The sequence below is a fragment of the Embiotoca jacksoni genome, unplaced genomic scaffold (assembly GCF_022577435.1).
Source record: "Embiotoca jacksoni isolate LCO1_2020_lvr unplaced genomic scaffold, fEmbJac1.0.p SCAF_6, whole genome shotgun sequence".
In the NCBI taxonomy this organism is placed as follows: Eukaryota; Metazoa; Chordata; class Actinopteri; family Embiotocidae; genus Embiotoca; species Embiotoca jacksoni.
The window spans coordinates 12063827-12088170 of NW_027185414.1; the positions used below are offsets into that span (position 1 = coordinate 12063827).

General features: G+C 38.5%; 1 protein-coding gene across 1 annotated transcript; it reads left to right on the forward strand.

The window, feature by feature from the left end:
- Positions 1 to 940: 940 nt before the first annotated feature.
- rps6ka2 (ribosomal protein S6 kinase, polypeptide 2) lies at positions 941 to 23972 on the forward strand. Its single transcript, XM_069173766.1, has 22 exons — positions 941 to 1509; positions 5617 to 5733; positions 7023 to 7104; positions 7966 to 8046; positions 8584 to 8663; positions 9452 to 9558; positions 9649 to 9686; positions 9788 to 9930; positions 10853 to 10923; positions 11424 to 11512; positions 12017 to 12081; positions 14685 to 14787; positions 15046 to 15188; positions 15567 to 15689; positions 16257 to 16346; positions 17224 to 17382; positions 17570 to 17731; positions 17849 to 17925; positions 18296 to 18413; positions 18528 to 18584; positions 18939 to 19019; positions 20605 to 23972. Exons 1-22 carry the CDS (start codon positions 1405 to 1407, stop codon positions 20752 to 20754), a joined length of 2241 nt encoding a protein of 746 aa, XP_069029867.1. The 5' UTR covers positions 941 to 1404; the 3' UTR covers positions 20755 to 23972.
- The last annotated feature ends 372 nt before the right edge of the window (positions 23973 to 24344 follow it).

Sequence of the window (24344 nt, forward strand, 5' to 3'; positions counted from 1 at the left end):
TCCAAACTGGAACAAATCCTGTCAAACACATGAAAACAAGCAGTGCGAGCTCAGTTTTTAGTGATGTTCCAGCTTTAGGGATCACAGTTTGAACCTTTGAGGTGAATTGCCGTGGCTGAAGAATTGGAAATCTTATTTTAGAAAAAAAAAAAAATTAAAGACCAGGTCAATACGGTCACTTGAGCAAGGTAGAGCAGCCCTCATGTACCCTGTGCTTTCAACTAATAAAGCTCACCCCAACTCTTCCCCCTCCTTTTGGTGTCTCTCTCTCCCTCTCTCTCTCACCCTCTCCGGTTATGTAACACTGCAGTTCTGCAAAGCTGCTGATATGACAGATCCATGTACATGCACATACACACACCCACACAACCGGATCACCCTGCACCCTGATTGCTGTCCTTGTTTCTGTCATCATTATTGATCACAGAATTGATTGCTGTCCTCAACATTTTATTGACTTGTGACATAACCTTACCGGATCTGAACCACAGTATTTTTCATCTATGCTGTTACAATCTGCCTAATTTTGTCATACATGAAGTTTTGTCTGTATCTGTGTGTTTGTGTGATTGGAAGTCATGCAGGAGCAAAAGAGGAGGGACAGAGGAAGAGGGAGACAGACAAGAGGTAGCTGGGTTACACCATGTGACCTCACCAGCTGTTGCTGTATGCTGTTGGGAGAAACGGAGAGGGAGGTGAGGGGCAGGAACAGGGGAGGATATGAGGGAGGGAGGGAGGATAAAGGAGGGAAGGAGGGGTCGGGAGCCTGCCGGCACACAATGTGACTGGTGACAATCCCTTGTTCTGCAGAGAGAGAGAGAGCGAGGGAGAGGGAGGGAGGGACAGAGGGAGAGAGATAGAAAGGGAGGGAAGGAAGGAGGGAGGGAGAGAGATAGAGAGGGAGAGGGGGAGGGAGGGAGGCAGCAGGGGATGAACACACACACACACATGCACAGGCAGAGATGTGAAGAGGGAGCTCACACACCTCCTGATTCAGCGGAACAGATTTATTCGTCACGTCTCCCTGCAGCCTTACGCAGCAAGCCTGCTGCAAAGCACAAGACAATCCCAAACCCAGCAGCACCTGCCCCGTCCGTCATCACGCTGTCTGGCTTGCGTAGATTAACGGCTCGGTTACAACTCTGACTGCGTGCTTACTGGTGTCCACTGCAGCCGAGAGAACAGAGGGGGGACACGACAGGCTGGAACCCACCAGAGAGACAAGGGGCGCATGTGAATGATGGGGACACTAAAGAGCGACGACTGCATTGAGGATGGGCCAATGGAGAAACTGCGGGACAAATAGATAACCAATTATAGCTCTGTTTCTGCATCTCTACCTTAGGACCCCCTGCAGGGATATGTTCATCATTATGGGATAGATGCACAAGTGTACTCGTTGCCATGGATACCAGCACGCGGAAATTCACAGTGCGGAGATGGTTTTCCATCTACCTGAAGAACAAGGCAGCAAGAAACAAGAACAGCAGCGGATTTTGTCAACTTGAGGTGAGTTCAATTTGTTTAAACCATTACATTAGAAGAACAAACTTCTGTCAACTAGACACAAGTACATGTGTGTCAATCTGCGTATGCTGGATAGATGCATCACAATGTTGCGCCATGTGTTTGTGAGTGAAAGGCCCACACCCCAAGAAACAAGAACAGCAGCCAGCTCACATTGCTGTACAGTAGGGGAGGATGTAAAGAGTCTGTGTGCACACACGAGAACGGGTGTGGAAAGAATTGCATGTTATTTGGTTTGTTGTGGAGTGATTCAGGAGTCATCACTGCATCGTTACAGCTGTTGCTCTCCCCGTCAAGGATCTAGAAAACAGGGCCAGTGGGACACTGTGTTTTGACACAGAGGGAGAGAGAGAGAGAGAGAGAGAGAGAGAGAGAGGTTATATGGAAATGCCTTCAGACAGAAATGCAATGGCAAAAACAAACAGCTAGGCAGGCTGATAGATAAATGGATACAGACAGATTGATTCAGTGGGCAGTCAGAGCAGAGGAGGTCTATTTATAGCCCAAACAAACCATCAGGAGGGACAGAGAGGCAGTGTGCTGTTTGCAGCACATCCACCTGTATGTCTGGGATATAAATGGAAAATCTCCCCCTCCCCTCATCTTTCTTTTGTTGTTGTTGTTGTGAACAAGTGCTGATTAATCAACTTGACAGAGTTTCTCTCTTTCAGTGATCATTTGTCTTTCTGGATGAGAAATGTCTGTCTGCTTGTGTTTGTTTACCTGTTTGGTTGTTAGTCAAATATGCGTTGAGATGCTTTGATGCTTCAAGTTGGGTTTTTTTTTTCCGTGAAGGGAAAATCTGTATCGCAGGTTATCTTTTTGTTGGTGGACATCAATCCTGTTTTCTTGTTTGAAGAATAAACCAGCAATTAATCATAGGAGCCAATCTTCTCACTGGGGGGCTGAAACTTTCAACATGTCCCATTTCAGGCCACACCCCAATCAGTGACATCACAACAAGCTGTGACAGTTGATAAACTTTATGAGCATAACAATGACTTCACAGTTTCAGTGTGTAAATTCCCTTTAAACCCCAAATGTTGTATTATACTCAAAAGTGCGTAGAATACAGCCATCTCATGTTCATCATAAGTTCCTGAGAAATATCATCTCATCCAACGTTCAAATGCTGTTCACTCAAAATCAGTAATTCGCACAATGTTTTATTTCATTTACATATTGTAATCATTATAACTTCATTTGCAGCTCCATATGCTAACACTTGAGCCTCAAATAAGAAGTACTATGCAGATGTGCAAATTGAAACGCTGTTGTAAAAATGGAGTCAAAACATGTGAAAAATCCCTGAATTCACTGAGTGTGCTGTGGGGTATGGAGCTGCACTGTTGCTATGCTGTTATGCCAACAGTTGATATGCTGTCAGATTTGTTTCCTCCCTTGTTGCACTGAGCATGAGTGTGGTTTCTGCTTAGTGCTACAGTTCCTCTAGGACACAAATCTCGTTTTAGTAATTATCCCTATTATTGAGTAGCCAAAGGAATTGCCAATAGGAGGAGACCATTTCACTTGTGTCCTGCAGAATTATATGAATAATATATATATATATATATATATATATATATATAATTATATGCAGCTGTCGCTTTAAAGACAGTGCCGAATAGACAGGAATTAGGAGATTTATCAAATCTAATCCAGGGTCGATGAGGAGATTGGTTAATAGGTTACTTGTCTGACTAATGCACAGACAAGAAATATATATATTGTTTAAATTTAATTATAACACGATGTGTTAAATAATAATACAACAAATTGATATTTTCACACATCAAAAAGTGTCCAAGCAGGTAATATGAAAATCAAAACCTCAGGAATTAACGAAAGTGAAAAAAAAAAAAAGATAAAAGAAAGAGTTGAGTTCTCAAATGTCCTACCGCCCCCCCTCCCCCTGTGCACAAACGATGTCTGGGGAAATGGACTCCAGGTGAACTGTGATGTCAGTTTAAGATGAAGGTTCCCTCGGGTGAAGGTAGACGGTGATGTGAGTGAAGATGGGCTGAGTGACGGCAGGCAGGTGGATGGACGACGCCTCGGGTTCCTACGAAGAAGCTACACAAAGTACAGCCTATGCACATGCGCAGGACAATAGTTCATTACCAATTCACAACTTAACTCAAAATGACATTAAATGGAACCGGGGCCTGCAAACCGCATGACTGTAAACATCACACACAGTATAACAACTAGTTAGCGACAGCACATAACTCAAAGGCAGTCAAATACAAGTATTACATCTTCGTGAATGTTTATCGTATCCCCTTCAGATTTATCCTGACTGCTTTTAGTAGAATACACAACTTACCTCTAAATATCAGCGAGCATTCATGTAAATAAAGCTCGCATGCAATGGTAAAAGCATTGAACCTCAACCAGCTCACCAGGATATCAAATGTTCAAAGTTCTGTCTCGGGGGAAACCAGCTCTTCAATCACTCATTGTTCAGCATTCAATTTCAAGTTATTAACTTTCCTCCTTCGGGGTCTGATTTATCTTTTCCTCCTCACAACTCCTAACGGACTGAAGCACAGACGGGGGGGGGGGGGAAACAACAACGATCCGCTGTTAAGAGACGGATTATCACTTGTATCGATCTCGGAGCATGGAGTAACAAGGATTGTATATTAAGGAAAAGATGAACTCTCCCAACGCTTTTCTGTGTACAGAGGAAAACAACTGTGACAACCTGTCGACCTCACTTAAGGAGACAGTAACATAGTACCAACAACATAATAATTACAATCCCAGATTAAATTAGTGTGGTTACATATAATTTTAAGAAAGCTCTAGAAACAACTGCTGTTTTCTTGATAGTACATCGGTCTGGAGAATCACAATTCGTCCGCATACAAGAACAACTTCTTCGGAGCAATCTCCTGCTGTTTGAGTTTGTTCATGTTGTCATACAAATAATTGAAGGCTGAATTTTAGACTTGCTTTGCTGTATGCTTTTGGTTAGGGTGGCATTGTAGCAGTAAAACAAGCTGCCTTGTTATTACCACAGCATCAACACAGTCACTACAAAGATAGCATCAGCAAACCTGCTGTTGTAACAAAAACAGATGTGACAGTTTGATTATTTTTAGCCTTATGTGGACTTTACTCTGATCCCCGACTGGAGGAGTGGATCTCATTTCATTATCAAACTATAGTATACTGTTGATGGATGGGATTGATCATAACACGGCCTTTGATGGTAGCCAGTTATTTTTTTTCAATTTTACAAGCTAAAGTAGATCAACAGATGTATAGTCAGTAGCTATACACGTGTATGTGGTACTTCACAAAAAATACACAGGAGAGACAAGAGAAGAAATCTCTGTTTCTCTGCTCACAAGAAAAATAGACCAGTCCCTTTTATTATTATTTGCTTATTCAATCCAACAAACAGATTTGATCAGAGTATGTGCAGAAATGGCAACAGCATTGCACCCAATTTTTGTACTTTTTGCCATTTTCCAATCACTTCAAGCTGCATGTGAAAGTCTGAGCCAAGTGTCCCTTCAAGGAAAACAGAATCACAAAGCTTTACCAAAAATGAAGCTTATGTGACAGGTTGCGTGCATCAAACTCATGGACGCCACCAAAATAAATGATTTACAACCATTAGGATTACCAAGTCCTGTTTGCATTTTATACCTGATTGAGGTGTAAAGACAATGACAGTTTTACAGAATTACTGTATGTTGTCACACTGTCCAACCTGAGGTCAGCTTCAGGCTGGCAGTTGATCATTCACTTCACTGAGCAGATTGAATAGTCTGAAAAAGGCAGTTTACACTATGCATCACTGCGGGTGGCCTCAGCCCATACCTTTCCTGCAATAACATAATGACTCATACATAAGTATCTGTTGTTAGCTGTGGGTTTAGGATTGATTATTAGAGTAACGTACTGTGCATGAACAGAATTTCAAAACTGCTGCAAAGTTTTAAAATGTAATCCATCTCATGTTGCTTATTTTTCACAGAGCTCAGTTTCTTCTAGCTCTTCTATTTTTTTTTTCTGTCTGCCTTTGTAAATATGGACATAACATGCCAATAATGAAGTCTGCCTTTCTTTCCTTAGGATGACAGTGTTCTGAAGGAGATTGACATCAGCCACCATGTTAAGGAGGGCTGTGAGAAGGCAGATCCCTCTCAGTTCCAGCTGCTTAAGGTGCTGGGACAGGGCTCCTATGGAAAGGTAATGAAGCCATAATCACTAGAACCTAAATATTAACGACTACAACTGATGTTAAGAAGAGAGGAAGCAGATCTTTACAATTTCATCTGATTAATGTGATGGGACAGGCCTTACAGAGAAGATCAAGTTTACACTAGTAGACAAATATTGTCCGATTTTAAGTAAGATGTGACGACAACATTATTAAATTGTCTGGACTTCACGTACTGCCAAAAGTATGTGCACACTCGTGTGATAGTTGAGCATCTCATTCAAGAAAAATGAGCATTAATATGCTGCTACAATTGCCTTCAGTCCTGTGGGGCATCTTGCCAAGGGAGTTTTGAAACCCCGCTGCAGGAATTTGCTGCTACTCAGACTTAAGAGCATTAAGGTCAGACAGTGATGTGGGCCGATATTGCCTGGCTCACAGTCAGTGTTTTAATTCATCCCAGAGGTGTTGTGTTAATGTGAGAGCTCTGTACAGGCCAGTCAATATATTTCACACCAAGCTCAGGAAACCATTTTTTTTTTTGGCCTTGCTTTGTGCAACTGAAGGGAGAATAGCACTCCCCAAACTGCAGCCACAAAAACAAAAGTGCACTATTGTCTAAAATATTACTATATGCTGCCTGTCCGTGTGTAAATTCAGTGCTCAAACTGACTACCAGCGATCATCTGCTAATGATTAGCCTTCCATTTCCAATTATCTGTAGATTAGCTGCCTTGGCAGCAGCTTCATAGATCGCTGCATGTATTTAAATGAGAAAAGCCCTGCTGATTTATCAGTGTAAATTAGAGGTCTGCATGGGCCAGACATGAAACCTTGACAGATGTCGGCAGCTGGATGCTGTTTCCAAGACTGCGGGCAGGCATGGTAGATCAAGTCACAATGTGGCCCAGATTGTATGTTTACATACAGTAGCTTGCTCTTCAGGCACATAATTAGCGCTTGACAGACCGGGTTTAAATCATAGCTGTTGTCTCTAATACACTGATACAGCATTTATGTGCGTCTTTTATGAAACATGATGGTAGCTGACAGTTGCATCTGCTGGTTAACCTACAAACTGCGGGTTAGGGTGAATACAGCATTTGGATATAGCATTGTGCGCCTTTTTTCCTGCAAATATGTGGTAAATATTCTACTTACCATTTGTGTAGTTATTTTCACTAGTGCTGCTACAAAGGTCTTTTAAAATCTGACACTAATTATTTATATTTGGGTTTTTTTAACTGACAAACCTTTATTGCTACCACAGTGTTAAAATGTGATGATGACAGTGATGGATGGTGATGATTATTTGCAGGTGTTTCTGGTTAGAAAGATTCGAGGAGCAGACCGAGGACAGCTATATGCCATGAAGGTCCTGAAGAAAGCCACGCTCAAAGGTAAGTGATACAGTAATGTAAATACAGTAAAGTATATCAAATTTATACAGAAAACAGAAAGCTAGGCAATTCAATTAAAAACTGATATATAAAATACTGTTAAACTATTATTTCTCTTGACATACCGACATATACCTAACACATGAATTAATATTAGATAGTGATATATACTTTCTATAGAGCCATAACTGACTTGTGCAGGTTGCACACATGATAAGTGATTCTTTAAACTTGGAAAAAATAACAAACTTGGCTTAAAAAAATCCCATATGTATCATGTTCTGATGAAGAGGCAAAGGTTAAAGATGGGAAGTATTACAAAAAAAAAGCGATCTCCACAGAGGATGTGAGTGGTAATTTATTAAGATTAATATTGGTTTTGTACAGAAGTAACAGGAGCTATATGGTTGCCAGAATTCCCACGGTGCGCTACATACAGGGGGGTTTGGGGTAAAAGAGGTTAGTTTGTACTTTTGATTCAGATAAAGTGTTTTGCTTGGGATTATTGTCAAGAAGGGTGTACTGTAAAAGCAGGTTGAGATGTTATGTGCTGATTTAGTGTCTTTGTACAAGCCTTAAATCCTCTTAAGCTCCACCCCTGGAATTTAAAGAGTTATGGTCTCATCCTGTCAAGGAGCCAGCTACAACAATGACGCTGTTACTGTGGTAACCGCTGCACTATAAACCCGTAGAACCTTTGGATGGGTTTAATTCAATTTCTATTCATCAATTAAGAAAATGGATTTTCACCCTACATACAACATATTCATGGTGTTAGAGGATTTTCACGATTTATCCACATTTAGATAGACTGAAATGAGGCCACTTAATTAAACAGATTGCTCACTATCTCCTTCTCAGTTCGGGATCGTGTGCGATCGAAGATGGAAAGAGACATTCTGGCAGAAGTGAACCACCCGTTTATAGTTAAACTCCACTATGGTAAGCTTGAATTACTTTATAACCTTTATATATGAGAGCTTAAATGATATTTTTTTATAGGAATTCCTCTGTAAAAAAACAAAAACAATCAAGGGGATTAATGCAATTTAATTTTATAATAAACTCACAGTTCTTTTTTTCATTTTTTATTTTTATTTTTTTTTAACCCTGTGACTTTACATCGACAGTTGTATTAACAGCAGGTATTTGTGCAAAACTTACTGCTAGCTGCTGAGAGACTTCAATTGAGCATTTGGACTTGTAGCCTTGGCAAGTTAGTCACTTTGAGCCATTACACATAGAGCAGGTTAGGACAAGTGAAAAATGAACAAGTTATTTTTGTTGCGTGCATGCTCATAAGGAGTTCAAGTCCACCCACCACACACTTATTTTTCTCTTGCCACCGTACCAATCTGCAGATGAATACTATGAATACATCCTCAAAATTACACACAGTACAATACAGCCCCACAACAGCCATATATCTGCAACACACCTACACCGAGTAAATCTGTGCTTGTGTGTGTCTGTGTGTAGCTTTCCAGACAGAAGGGAAGCTCTATCTGATCCTGGACTTCCTCCGAGGAGGAGACCTTTTCACTCGTCTTTCAAAGGAGGTAAGTTTTCTCCTGATAGGCTCTCTGGCTCTTTCTCCATCTCCACTAAAAAAAATCATAAGCCTTGACTGTTCACAGTTTATTATTGGAATCACCAAGAGTACGTCTACGTGCCATCGCTCAACTGTGAATGCTGTGCTGTTGTGATTCTTGCCTTTAATGCGCTCATGCTGATGGATTATCAGTAAAGATCACACAAGTGTGCTGTTTGGGAGCTGTGGTTTTCAGGATGAAGTTTTTAAAAGATGAATGCAGTCTTATTTTGTTTTTCGAATCAGACCCGAGGTTGAAACCAGTCTGTGTTTTTGCTGCAGTCGGAAGCTATTTTTTCTGTTATAATGCATCTTTTCTAACCTCCTGGCAAACACAGACTCTTTTACGAGAATGACGAAACAGTATAGTCTGTCTGAGACAGACAGATGGACAGATGTTCTGTACTGTTAAACAAAGTCCATTTTAGTACCACCAAGAGACCCATAATCTCTTGGTGGGGAGTAGTAGTTTATAAGATGGTTATAACATAAATGCTTTAATTTCCAAAGAGGATTGTTGTCAAACTTAATACTTTTTGACTTGTAAAACCTAAAGTTATTTCTTATTGGGACTCCAACAGTTCATATATATATATATATATATATATATATTTATTTTTTTTATTTTTTTTTTAATTTTGTTATTTTTCCTCTTCTCTGTCTTTTTACCAGCTCATGTTTGAATGCATTTCTTCCTTTTTTTCTTGAATGGGTTATTGTTATTTACTACACCATACATCCACTTATTTGTTCTAGGTGATGTTTACTGAGGAGGATGTGAAGTTTTACCTTGCAGAGTTGGCGCTGGCCTTGGACCATCTACACAGTCTGGGGATCATCTACAGGGACCTCAAACCTGAAAAGTACTACCTCACAAAGGCTCCCTTTTTTGTGTTTATGTATTTTATAAAATTATTTTTAAAGTTGATTTTATTGTTCTTTTTTCCCATCAGTATTCTTCTTGATGAAGAAGGGCACATCAAGATTACTGGTCAGTGCATGCAACTGCAAACAACCTGTGCATCTGTTTTTCAATCATTATTTGTCTTTCTTCTTACCTTGTTCCTCTGTCGTCTTCGTCTCTCTGTTCAGACTTCGGATTGAGTAAGGAAGCCATCGACCATGATAAAAGAGCTTATTCTTTCTGTGGAACCATCGAGTACATGGCTCCAGAGGTCGTAAACAGGAGAGGTCACACACAAAGTGCTGACTGGTGGTCATTTGGAGTACTTATGGTGAGAACTGTTTAATCCTAAAACAATCTTTTACTTTTGGCAGTCTCTTTTCACTTTTTACATGCTCTAGTAATCTTTCCTCCGAGTGTAATCACTTAGCTTGCTGACTTGCATGTTTTGTCATAAATTTGCAATATTTGATGAGCTACGGACTCAGCACCTAGATCATGTGCTGGTGATGGGTTCCTGATATGGCTTTCTTTTGGCACTACAGGGGCTTAATTACCGCATCTGGCAGATTAGGTCTCATCACTTTCAGTAATCATGCATCTGCTGGATTCTACTTGTTGTGTTAGCACGGTGGCTTATTTTACTAATACCGAGGAGGAGGTTAACATTCACTGACAGCTGGGAGCTACACCCAGGGCATCAGGGAAAGATGTCACCCGTAACTACCCCTGGCTAGTATCAGCAGTGTTCAAATATTAAAACTAACAAACAGCAACAAGCTGAACATTTCATGCACTCTCTACTATACAGATTGTAAAGACAGTAGTTAAGGGAGCACATTTTATAATTTGAATCAGTATTTATAGTGAACTTCTTAATTCTGATTACATTTAATTTAAAACATTGTAACAATCTTTGACACAGGTGAATGCCATTAAAAGTGGTGCTTGAAAATATGTGCATGTCAGCAGCAAAAGCACCAGGAATCGCATCTATAACTTTTATTTACAAAGTGTATCGTAGTATTACTTAACTGGATAGTGATTTTCCATTTTAGACACAAAATATTCAGTCGTCAATATTGTACAATGAAATCTGTAAACCGTTTGTTCAACGTTTTATCCATTTGTTTCTGGACTGATAGATGCGTTATGATCTGCTGTTATCTCCTCTGGATTTTTGCCCTTGATCATCATTACTTCAATAATCCACCTCAGCAGTCTCCTGACAGTTGTTATGTTTTCTTTTATAGTTTGAAATGTTGACAGGATCATTACCATTCCAAGGAAAAGATCGAAAGGAAACAATGGCTCTTATTCTAAAGTAAGATAAATTGAACTTGTTAATGTCTATTATTGTTATTCTTGAAGCTATTTATTTATAACATCTAAGAATTAAACAAGAAAAAGCAGCTGCATGTCGTATGTTGGCCTATAACTCTCAATAATCATAAAATTATTTCTTACTTTACATTTCCAAGTCAAAGAGTACTAAAGTGCTTCATGAATGTCTTATTTGTAGTTTCTGTGTACTAGTTATTCAACAGTTGTTTTCTTTATATGCAGTACGTACATGTTGCTTTTTGATTTTGGTCATACTTATGTTCTTTCCTCAAATTTTCTGATCAACTTCCTGTTTTCCTCTGCAAGTTAATTTCTATGTTAAACAAGATATTGTGTCTCTTAATTTACTTAATTAATTTTTCAGGTCTGTTTAATTCAGGATAAGCTGTTTATATGAACCTTCACTGAACAATGCCTCTATACCAGAATGAACAGTATATAAAGTTGTTACCAAACGTGTTTGTTGTCTTGTTTGTGCAGGGCTAAACTGGGGATGCCTCAGTTCCTCAGTCTGGAAGTGCAGAGTTTATTAAGAGCACTCTTCAAGAGAAATCCTGCTAATCGACTGGGTGCGGTATATACAAATTTTGGACACTGACAATCAAATATGTTTTCAAAATAATAGTAGTATGTCAACATTTTTATGCATTACTAATTACTGAGGCCAATTTTTATTTGAAAGGATTCAAAATGTAAGAGCCAAAACAGCTGCAGAGAATCGTAGCAACTTAAAGTAAAATCATTCCTTTTAAGAAAAAGTTGAGTCAGTTACCACGGTGCACTTCATCCACACATACTGTATGTGAGCCCCTGCAATCAAACCTACTGTAGGAAAGACTGTTCATAGCAAGCAGCAACTTCAACAGAAGCAAATTGAAAATTTCTGCTTGATACTCACAACGTCCACAGTTCACCTGAATGTGACAGTGATGTTCATCATCATCATTTATTTTATAAAACCATCATTGAGATCATTCGTGTTTAGTTTTGTTTTGAGGTGCTTTTGCCAGGCTGTCTGTTTTCCTAATAGATGCAAACAATGACATCATCCTCTCAAACTGTGTGACTGACAGGTGCAGGACCAGATGGAGTAGAAGAAATAAAAAGGCATCGCTTCTTTGCATCAATAGACTGGAATGTAAGCACAATTTATTACGAATACTCTGCATTATACATGATAGGGTACTCTTAACTTGTAGGGATCACATACAGCCAGAGGTGAAACAAACCGAGCCTGTTTAGACTGGCAGAGACAATTATCATATCATATGCAATTATGTCAAATGATCTAAAGGTAAATACCCTGTCCTCTTACCAATAACTGCACCTGGATATTAATGTTTGTCACATTTTTCACAAAATACTTTCTTTTTCTTTATCGTGTGACAAATGTTGTCTGCACTTTTAAGATACAGCATTAAGATTAGTGGCCTTGGTTAAATTTAAAATAAACACATCTGAATCGCACTGTGGTGACTATAACTGTTGTGTCTTGTCATCAAAGCCCTGTAGTCGTTCCTCCACTTCCTCAAGGGTTGCCCACAGCCATGAATCATTTAACATCCTTAGTATGAGATGTTGCTCAATGGCAAAATCCCTAACTTCCTTTTCTGTGTGTCTTGCCCAACTTTATTTTGTCTAATCCTCTTATAATCTAATAGACTTTCTGTCTGAAAATTTGCTCATGCGCAGATGTTCCGACTGCAGACATTACCTGTGCTATCATCATCTGACATCCACTCCTTGCACGTGCGCTGCTTAAAAGGGAGCATTCTTTAAACTGAAAGCACTCTTGCCCAAAGCTTCTATTTAAGTAATCTGATAGACGTCACTGAATCATGTTCTGAGATTCCATTTGTCTCTGGTAAAGTCAAAAGCTATTTTTTTGCAGCGGCTGGGTTACATGTGAGTAACAGGCATGCTGCAGAAGCCACCTTCTGTGTACCCCAGTTAAAACCCACTCAACAGGCTGACGTTGGTGAAGTACTCACTGTTGTACATGTTGTTTATACTGTTCACCACAATAATTATCATAATAATGGAAAATATTCTCAAGAGGTATATTATGCATATATGTACTGAACATACAGTGAGAGTATGTACAAAACTGGTGTGAATCAATGGAGGTTACAGAAGTTTCCCCTCCTTTGTCAGACAATTTGTGGACTGGACTCAGAAAGCAAGGTTTTGTTAACAGACAGGGAAAAAAAAGAATTAAATAGAAGTAGCTGAGTGTTGTGTATTTGTGTTAAAATTTACATGCTTATTTAATGTTATTTTAGTAATAATGAATAATACATTTTACAGAGAACTCAAATGGTCAGTATATGTCACACAGATTAAATAATAAGGAAATTGTTTAATTCATGTTAATTAGCTTGTGCATGTAAGTTTGGTAAAGCTGCAAATGAGGGGGCTTGGGCTTTCTCCCTCCTTTAATGCAAGATGTTGATGTGACTCTACTATTCACAGAGAGGTTTGGCTCATCTGTAAATCCGTTTTGATAGACAGAAATCTCAGCTGTTTTACTGATCGTAATCATGTCCATTGCAAATATATAATATATACAACTAAATATCTTAAAGTACTCATTCCTTTTTATCACAGATGTCGGGAATGCTTGTGCCTCTTGTTGTTTATCTGCTGTTGTGAATCACGACGCTCTCATTCCTAACAGATTCCACTATTATCTGTTCTACATGTCCACTAATCTCTGCCCTCACCATCGCGTCCCGCTCTACTCATCACTACATTACTACCTACTTACTTCCCACCAAAAACACAACATTTTCTCATTCACAGATGGTGTTGCTGGCTTGATGTGAAGAGCTATCTATAAGAGGCTTAGACTGTCCTCCACACTATGCTAATTAAATCACTGTTCTCAATTAGGAAGAATGGTTTCCCCGTCGTCCATCAGAATGTTGTTTTACTTTTTCTTTGTGACCCCTCAGTCTTTCTTAAATGTCTCACGTTTATTTAAAACCTGCAGCCACACCTCTCAGCAGTAGTGCATTATGAGCAATGTCACATGCAAATCAAATAGCAAATAAGAGTGTGCATTACTGGTCACATTACTATAAATCACCATAAATACAGCTTTTACAGTCTTTCATTCCAACTTGAGTTGACTTTGTCACTTCCTTATTTACTGCTGACTGCTACAGACTTTACAGCATGCAACGACTGACACTGCAGGGATGACACCTGCAGGCCAAACTCAGTATTACATTTAAGCAGATACAAATAAAGAATGTGCATTCCCTGTAAGCTGTTATTTTATGGCCATACAACAGTTTTCACCAGACATGATATTACATATAGTTGGCATCACTGGATATTTACATTCTTTACTTTATTCTCTTCTCTTCTAATTTGCTTTATTCTTTGTCCGTACCATTACATTTCAACATCAGGCTGCAGCACTGCTGACTCAGTACATGTTTACAATCAAACTTGTAAACATGACTACACAGACATGGACATCTCAGTTAATTAATGTGGAAATTACTCCATATTCCCAATGACACTGAAGGAGGAAAGACATGTAAAGAAATAAATTAGATTTGTTTACGTAATTCTTTTCACTTCATACAACTACAATCATGACTTTTACCAAATGTTGTTTTGTAAATTTTCACCAACTGTACAGCTCATGTGACATTTCATGGTTAAACCAGTTGTTTGCCGATGGAACAGGAGTGATATCATATCACTAATTTGTTTCGTCCTTTATTGTAGAAGTTGTACAGGAAGGAACTGAGGCCTCCCTTCAAACCAACTGTTGGAAGACCTGAAGACACTTTCCATTTTGACCCTGAGTTCACCTCCAGAACACCAACTGGTAACTAAAACACACACACAAAACACACACATACGCTTATAAACAAGTAACACAAATGTTTGGACATCAGAATATTCTTTTAGTTATTTAACTGATTGAATTAAAGCTGGTTGTTGAAGCAGATGATGCATTTGGACTTAACAAGAAATATGAGAAAGCTATAAGAATAAAACTAGCATATTTTGATTTCCTGCACTTAATAAATCATTGCCAAACACTGTGCAAAATGTTTGTATCTGTATGTGTTTGCATATCCAGATTCTCCGGGCCTCCCTCCCAGCGCTAACACACATCAGCTCTTTCGTGGATTTAGCTTTGTTGCGACTAATCAAAATCAGGAACCCAGCGTTGCTACAGTAGCGCCTTCTCATCAGGAGGTGAACATCAACCCCATAGCACAGGTAATATACAGTACCTTTTAAGAAAACAGCTCCAAGCTCCACCTCTGATTCCATTATACACTCACACACTGTTTGGCTAAATGACAATGTAAATAAATCACAGATGTATGTGTTAACTGACGGGCAGAATAAATAAGAAATTGGTTATTTAATGTTTCTGAGCTTTTAAGCATGACGTAAATCACTGTCAGCTATTTTATTACTGCAGCAATGAACTCGATTAAAGCCCTCACACGCCACAAATATGACCTGGATATGTGTATGAACTATAATAGTATGGATGTTGTGTGTGTGTGTGTGTGTGTGTGTGTGTGTGTGTGTGTGTGTGTGTGTGTGTGTGTGTGTGTTTGTGTATCTGATTATCTGTGTTCTCTGTAGCATCTCCGTGGTGACGTGGCCTTCAGTGATGTTTATGAGCTGAAGGAAGAAGTCAGACAGACAGGAACGTCTGTCTGCAGAAGATGTCTGCACAGAGTTACAGCTGTGGAGTATTCAGTGAAGGTAGTGGACACTAAAGTTAAAATAATAATTTATTTAGATGTACAAAATGTACCGACGTTCTCCATCGTGTCAGTCTGGATCAGTGGTATGGTTGAAAAAAATTTATTGAATCGCTTTCGTACAAGGCCGAACATTTATAGCAGACTAATAACTCAACAATTCATATTGTGGATTTGTATCTGCAAAAAAGTGATTTAGAAGTTTGAAAATCTTTACCTAGTCCAACCACTCAAGCCAAAAAAAATGTAAACTAATTTAATGACCTGAAAAATGCATTGTCACAAAAGTAGCTCATGAAAAAGGGACTGTTTGGAAAGCATGTTTTTCAAAAAAGGTTACAAATAATATGTAAAGCATTTCATAAAAATGTTAAGTTTTACCTGAATCCACCTACAAATGTAGTATTCTCATAATTCTTTATATGCTGGGTGAGTAATGCATTATGGGAAGTACTTTATGGCAATACTGAACAAAACTACTCAGACAATGTTTGGTTCATTCCAGAAGTGTTTACATTTCTCAATTGTCTGTGACTATGTATCATGTGTGTTTCTGTTTTTGTGTCAGATTATTGAGAGAGCCAGGAGAGATCCCTCAGAAGAGATTGAGATTCTGTTAAGATATGGACAGCATCCAAATATTACTACCCTGAAGGATGTAAGTAGGACAGTGACTCACATGTTAAAATGACAAGTGAAGCTACCAATTTTTTTTTATTTTTTAGCTTGAGGTAGCAGATCAACGCATTGTTTAGAGGTTTAATCTGAATTTTTCTTCAACATCAATATATTTGATGATTTTTTTTTAGGGCCCGAGCACCGAATGGTACGAAAGCACTATTGTTATTCAAGCGATTATTATTATTTTCGTTCTGGCAAATCAAATGCCTTTTTGGCAGCTTTAAAATGCTCAAAAACTCATGAAACTTTGCACAAAATTCATCCCCAGGGGAAATGTAAGTATTTCATAGGTTTTGGTCATAGTTGTCTAAAAATGGCTCGCTCGTGCCCCTAAGGTGAGATCTAAAGACTGCTTTCACTGATATTAACGAAATTTCCAAATTTTGAAAATGTCATACAGCATGTTGTCTAAAATAGAAAAAAAAAGTCATACTATAGCATGTTGTCTCAAATAGAAAAAAAAAGTCATACTATAGCATATCATCTAACATATGAAAAAGAAAGTCATCCTAAAGCATGTTGTTAAATGGGGCATAAAAAACTCTTACCTCCGAAAAGCATAAGGCCCATTTCTTGAACCTGACATGCATGTCTCAAGGTGGAATCACCAGCACCAGCGCTAACTACAACACCATTGTGCCTGTGATACTATGACTTCCGTTTGTGCTTTTGAGGACATGCTATATAATAAGACCTTTTTTTCATATTTTGAACGACATGCTATTTTATGACTTTTTTTTTTCATTTTTTGAAGTATGCCCCGACCTGGTGGCTCCCCGACGTGCGAGGGCCCACATATCACTGCTTGCAGTTTCAATTCATTATTATTATTTGTGTGTGACTTCTACCTGTAGGTGTTTGACGATGGCCAGTCTGTGTTCCTGGTTCAGGATTTACTGAGAGGAGATGAGCTGCTGGATCGAGCTTTGACGCTGCCAAATTTTACTGAGAGAGATGCATCAGACATCATCTGCACACTCGCCAAAACTGTGGAGTATTTACACTCACAGGGGGTAAGACAGAAGGGAAAAAATATTGACATGATCAAACTTGCATGCTCACAGTGGCCTGGAAAATATGTACGTTGTGGTTTACTAGTAATTTAAGAGTCGTACATATTTTTATGTATCCAGACATGTCACGCCAAAAGCCAGAAGTTTTGCAATGGTGTGAAAATCATGTGTAATTTCCCTTTTTAAGGTTGTGCATCGAGATCTAAAGCCCAGTAACATTCGCTATTCTGATGACAGAGGGCTCCCAGAATGCATCAGAATATGCGACTTTGGTTTTGCCAAACAGCTCAGGGCTGAAAATGGCTTGTTGATGACACCCTGTTACACAGCCACATTCATGGCACCTGAGGTATGTTAGTTATCATGATCATAACAGAAAGCCTTTTTTAATATCTCACCAACACTTACACAAATTATGAAACAGTGATCTAATGCCTCCTAAGTGTGTGTTTAATTGTGTGTGCAGGTTCTGAGGAAACAGGGTTATGATGCAGCCTGTGACATCTGGAGCCTGGGGATCCTTCTCTACACTATGATAGCAGGGTCAGTTTAAAGTTTAAAAGCACTTCAAACTACCAGCAGTGAAAGACTGCTGCAGCACAGTTCAGCTTTCTGGTGGAAATTTGGTGAACTGTATGAAATGATGTAACTTTCTGCTAACACTCCCACTGCTGCAGTAAACAAGATGTTTTCTAAATAAACTTCCCAAGTGAAATAACAGTGAAGACGAGAAGACAATATATTTTCCCACATGTCAAAATGGAAAGCTGCTCCTTTTTAAATCTTCTATTGGAGATTTTATAGGCGCTAGATTTTGTTTTCTAATTTAGAGGTTTTTATTCATAAATAGTTTTTCACACTTCATTTACCCAACCTAAATTTCTCCCTGCACATTTTTGTTTATGTTGGTCAGTTTCAGCCCGTTTGCCAGCAGCCTGGAGGACACAGCAGAGGAGATCCTCGCTCAGATTGGCAGTGGGAAATTCATTATCACAGGGGGGAACTGGGACCTGGTGTCAGATGCTGCCAAGGTTACATCCTAATATTTTCTGATATGCATAAAATGGTGGTCTTGCTAACATCACGGTGCCATTGCATTATAAATATACCAATATCACCTGTGTATGTCTGCACATGTTTAACAGGACATTGTGATTAAGATGCTCCACGTGGACCCTCACCAGCGTCTAACTGCCCCACAGGTACTATCAGTCCATAATATGACTTATTGTACCTTAAAAGACTATTGATCCTCCTTGTTCAGAGAATTTGCCGTAGTATTGATTATTTGCTCCTGCTAACAGGACACACTCAATTTATTACAGATGACAGCTTTATTCATTGGACAAAGACACACACAGTGGAGGAAATAATCTGGCACACACACTACATTATAAATGTCCCTTAAGTATACACGTTCTTTAAACCTTTGAAATGAAAACAGTACATGTACTGTATCTTGACGCTGCTGTATTGTTTGTACTATATCGCCATTAGGTTTAGTTGTTGAAACCATATATTAGAAATCTAATCATTTTCTTTGTGATGCTCTTCAGGTTCTTCGTCACCCCTGGATTGCAGAGAGAGACCAGCTCTCTGACACAAGTCTCACCAGACAAAATGCACTCACCGTTAAGGTCAGACCCTTTGTGTATGTGTACTTACAGTATGGACGCAGGTTAAAATAAAGACATGGATATTAATCTCTCTATTAATATCTTCATATTGATCCAGAAAAGAAATGGAAAAGGAAATTGTTACAGTTTAGTTGAAACAAGCCAGCAATTCTACACTCTAAACGAAAAGCTTTGTTGCATAACTTCAAGTTCTTTATAGTTAGATAGAGATGATTGCTGCCTAAATGCCCCAAAAGTGAGGACATTTGAGTGTCTTTTAAAAATAGATGACCTATATTTTAAAGGTTGTTGGCACAAGTTTATTAAATCAAGCAAAATACAAGTTTGTTGGGTGAAACATAATAAAACAAAAGCTTTCCAGTTCAAAATGAATATATGAATGTAACTGGATTCCCAAAAGTGGCCTCACTTAAGATCGAAATGTTTTTGTGTTTAGTTTGGCACCCTTTAGCTTGCAGAACAGCTGGACCACATCCGGGCACAGAATTAAATATGTATTTGCAGTTAACTGTACCCCTTGTTTCAGCCCAATCTGAACTGATGCTTGCTGCTGTTCGTCTTGATTTTACTCACAATTATGCGGTCCAGTCTGCTGCTGGTGTTTCTGGATCTGGCTGTGCTCCTTCAGTTCTCAATCATAAGTGTTCTATTTATGAAGTTTTTGACTTTGGAGGATAGAAGAGTTCAGCTGAGCTGATTTCAAACAAATGATGTTTGACCTTTTCTCCGAGTTCACTCCAATTGTAGCTGCACTTTCTCTTCTCTAAACAAAGGAAAATGATAGTGGATATATGAAGTCAATGACCTTTAAGATCACACAAGTGCCCCTGGCAGATCATCCACAGGTCCACTTCACACATTCACAATAGACATGCTCCAGTAAAGTTATCAGTCAGAACTTGTCCAAATTACCTTCTTAAGATGACAACCTGATTTATTTATTTTGGTAGAAAATACATTTGTAGTTGTGCTGCAAGTATTTCTACAAATATCAGTTGAGTTTTATCAAATAAATTAGGAAAATCGTTTGACTGTCCAAACACTCTCTGGATCCACTACATATTTTGTTCTAAAACTTTTATATTTTTGTAAAAACAGATGTTTAATGGACAAAAATTGCTTTAAACTAAATGGGTAAAGCTTAGATATGAAATATACCCAAGTGTTGACTATTTCTAATGTACAATCACACTGTGAGGTCTGCAACAAATCAGTACATACTAGGATCAGACCAAATGTTCTTCTCAGACTCTGAGGTCATCCATGCTTCATCCTGATGATAAGTAAACAATAGCTTAAGTGGTCTGTGTACACCTTATAAAAACAACTGGCATTCCAGGTGGCCTCAGTGTTTATTATGTGAATATTTTTTAACATTTCAATTATATACTTCAATGGCCCTTAATGACTGATCTCTGAATCAATATCTTGTATTTGCATTTGTAGTTCATGAAAGAATTCGAGAAATGTAAAATCTGTTTCTCTGAGAGTCCATCAGGTGGCACTGTCTGCCACTTGCTGAGTTGTTGGACAGATTACACCAATACTAATATAATACATTGTGTTCTCTTTTTTATGCCACTAGGGAGCTCTGTCTGCCACCTACTCTGCTCTGAGGCGCTGCACTCCTACTCCAGTCCTGGAGCCGGTTCAGTCCTCCAGCTTGGCTCAGCGGAGAGGGATGAAGAAACTGGGCAGTCCAAAGGTTAACTCAGATCCTAAAGAAAAGGATTAGCCTCAACAATCTGAATGGAACTCAAAAGTAATCAGAAGTCTTATTTATAAACCCACATAATTAAATAAGATGGACTCTTTTTTTTCTGTAAAAGCACAAACCATGCCTAATTAATTATAACTTGCTATGGTATCAGGATTACCTTGAGTTCAGTTAACTCAAAGTATAATTTTAAACCTTTCAAATTTTAAGATAATCTGACACTGTGATATAACATTCAGCACATGCACCTTCACAGAGAACTTAATTCTAAATCTGATCAAACTCCAGTGGCTTGGGGAAGTCAAGTATTAGACCTTAAAATAAACCATTCTTAATCTTGAACAAAGAGGGTTTAATTTACACATGCAGACGGCTTGTTAGATCCTTTGAGCCTCCCTCACTTCTCCCTTCTTATTACATGCTCAGTTCGAAAGTTTCCCCTGATGTCAATTGGTTCCAACAAACATTTAGCTGCATTATACTTCCTCTTGTATTTTGACCATGGCTTCCCAGTAACTGTTATTCAAAGCGAACATATTTACATTTACTTGTTGTTGTTTTTTTGGTTCATACAAGTAGGAAGAATTGTGTAATATACACTGTGTAATACACAGACAAATTTAGCTGCCTTGATCCAAAACTGAAGTTCATACAGCACAAAATGGGACAAATTAGACTGCACACCATAATCAGGAAAAAATGAAAAGCAGAATTCAGTGCCACAAACAACATGCAAAGTAGTCAGTCTACTTTCGTTTTTACATTTAGCACGTGTCGCTATGTCAGCAAACGTTCATGCACAGTCAAACATGAATGCCAATTTCCACAGTCATGACTCTAACATATACAGTATCTAATATATATTTGAATGACGCAGTGTCACTCATTATCATATTTTTCCTTCAATCTTCTGACACTGCAGATTTATGCATGTTAAAAATGGAAATATCCTACCAAAGGGAATTAGTTCTTATGTTAAAAATGCCACAAAGTCTTATTGTTCATAACATGCTTAATCATTTTATTGTGTTGTTTTTGTTCTGTATTTACAGCCTTTGAGTCTTTGAAATATTTTATTGTTAGATGTATAATTGCTGCTCCTCCCAGATCAGATTGAACAGTGATCTACAGAGGTATTCACGTTGAACGTAGTTTGCGTTTTTTCATAACTTATTCAAGAGAGAAGTCATAAAACTGAAGATCATCCTATGGTTCTGTCATAAATGTCACACTTCAAGGAAAACACTTAAATCAGCGTTCAGTGTGATAGTTCCTCATTCTGTGTGGATTTGAGTGTAGCCGCCAGTAGTCTTCTGTGCGCCATTAGTGTCTGAAAGCCAAAATATTTGACAACCACTGTGTCAGAAGTTTGTAAATACTGTCTATTGCTGCTGCCCTGATTGTGTCTAATCAGATGTATAATCACAAATACGAGGTAGGATTGAACAGGGTGTTCTACTAATATGAATAGCCCTTTCTGTTGTACATTTTACCAAGTAGAAATGTAGATTCTGATGCTCCACAATTTAGAAACGTAGTTCCTGGTCAGAGGTCAAACTAAATATACTGAGATGTGTAACTAATAAGCACTGTAGCAGAGGTACCGTAATGCTGTAAGTTATGTTTGATGATACACAACTGTGTGTTGTGTTGCACTGCACAACTGTAAAAGATGTAGCTGGGACTGATGCAACTATGAATATGCAGATAAGATTGAAGATATTGTGTTGCACAACAATAAGCTCAAGGTAAAACTGTACATATTGTTTACTAATTTAGACTGTACATACTGTTGCACAGAACCACCAGTAAAGAGGATAAATTGTATATACTTAGTGCTGGCAACAAGGAAGACTGTATATATATTGTATTAGCAAATATATTGAGACTGTACATATTATATTGTGTCGTGCATCCATTGTTCAGAGTGTACATACTGTCTATACCTGGCCAAATCATTGAAATAATTGGCTAGAATGCCAAAGTTTTACAAATAAAGAATGAAAATGGCAATGAAATGAAAATTATTTCAGGATAAAGTCTGGATATGGTCCGGGTAAGGTCTAAATTAGGTCCGGATAAGGTCTGGATATGGTGTAAATTAGGTCCAGATACAGTCTAAATTAGGTCCGGATGAGATCTAAATTAGGTCCGGATAAGATCTTAATTAGGTCCAGATAAGGTTTAAATTAGGTCTGGATAAGATCTATATTATAGGTCTGGATAAAGTCTAAATTATAGGTCTGGATAAGGTGTAAATAAGATCCGGATAAGGTTTAAATGAGGTTGAAACTACAGACCAATTTCCAACCTGCCGTTTATTTCTAAAATCCTTGAGGAAGTTGTTGCAAATCAACTTTGTGATCATTTACAGAGGAATGATCTGTTTGAAGATGTTCAGTCAGGCTTTAGAGTTCATCATAGCACAGAAACAGCACTGGTGAAAGTTATTAACGACCTTTTATTAGCCTCAGATAATGGACTCATCTCTGTACTTGTTCTTCTGGACCTCAGTGCTGCTTTTGATACGATTGATCACACAATTTTATTGCAGAGATTGGAAGATGTTACGAGGATAAAAGGAACCAGATTAGACTGGTTCACATCGTACTTATCAGATAGATTCCAGTTTGTCCATGTAAACAATGAGTCTTTCAGACAAACAAGAGTTAGTTATGGAGTTCCACAAGGCTCAGTGTTAGGCCCAATACTTTTCACTTTGTATATGCTTCCATTAGGAGAAATCATCAGGAAGCACTGCATAAACTTCCACTGTTAGATGTCACGCAGCTAAATCTTTCTATAAAACCAGACCAAACAAATCAGTTAGTAAAACCTGAAGAACGTCTGAAAGACATAAAGGCCTGAATGACCAAAAATGTTCTGCTTGTAAATTCAGACAAAATGGAATTTCTTGTACTTGGTCCTAAACACTTCAGAAACTCTTTCTCTAATTGTTTGGTTCCTCTCGATGACATTATCTTGGCCTCCAGCACCACCGTGAGGAACCTTGGAGTCATCTTTGATGACGATTTTTCCTTCAGATACCATATAAAGCAAGTCTCCAGAACTGCCTTCTTTCATCTCCATAATATTAATAAAATCAGGAAAATCCTTCCTCAGCATGAAGCAGAAAAGCTCATTCATGTGTTTGTTACTTCTAGACTAGATTATTGTAATTCCTTGTGGTTAGGATGTCCAAATTAATCATTACTAGCGAGATCAAGGTGCACACACACACACACACACACACACACACACACACACACACACACACACACACACACACACACACACATAACATGGACTTCTGCAGATTCTTGTACAAACACCAGAATCTGTTCTTTTCTCTAGAAGACTTTTATTGTGAAGAAGTAGATATTGTTTTACGAACACAAAGACGTCAGTTTGTTGTTGCTGGACGCTCTAATAAATTGGCTGTGTAGTTTGTTTTTTGTTTTTTTTCTCTGCCTGTGTGTGTGTGTGTGTGTGTGTGTGTGTGTGTGTGTGTGTGTGTGTGTGTGTGTGTGTGTGTGTGTGTGTGTTTTTCTGTCAGTGTGTGTGTGTGTGTGTGTGTGTGTGTGTGTGTGTGTGTGTGTGTGTGTGTG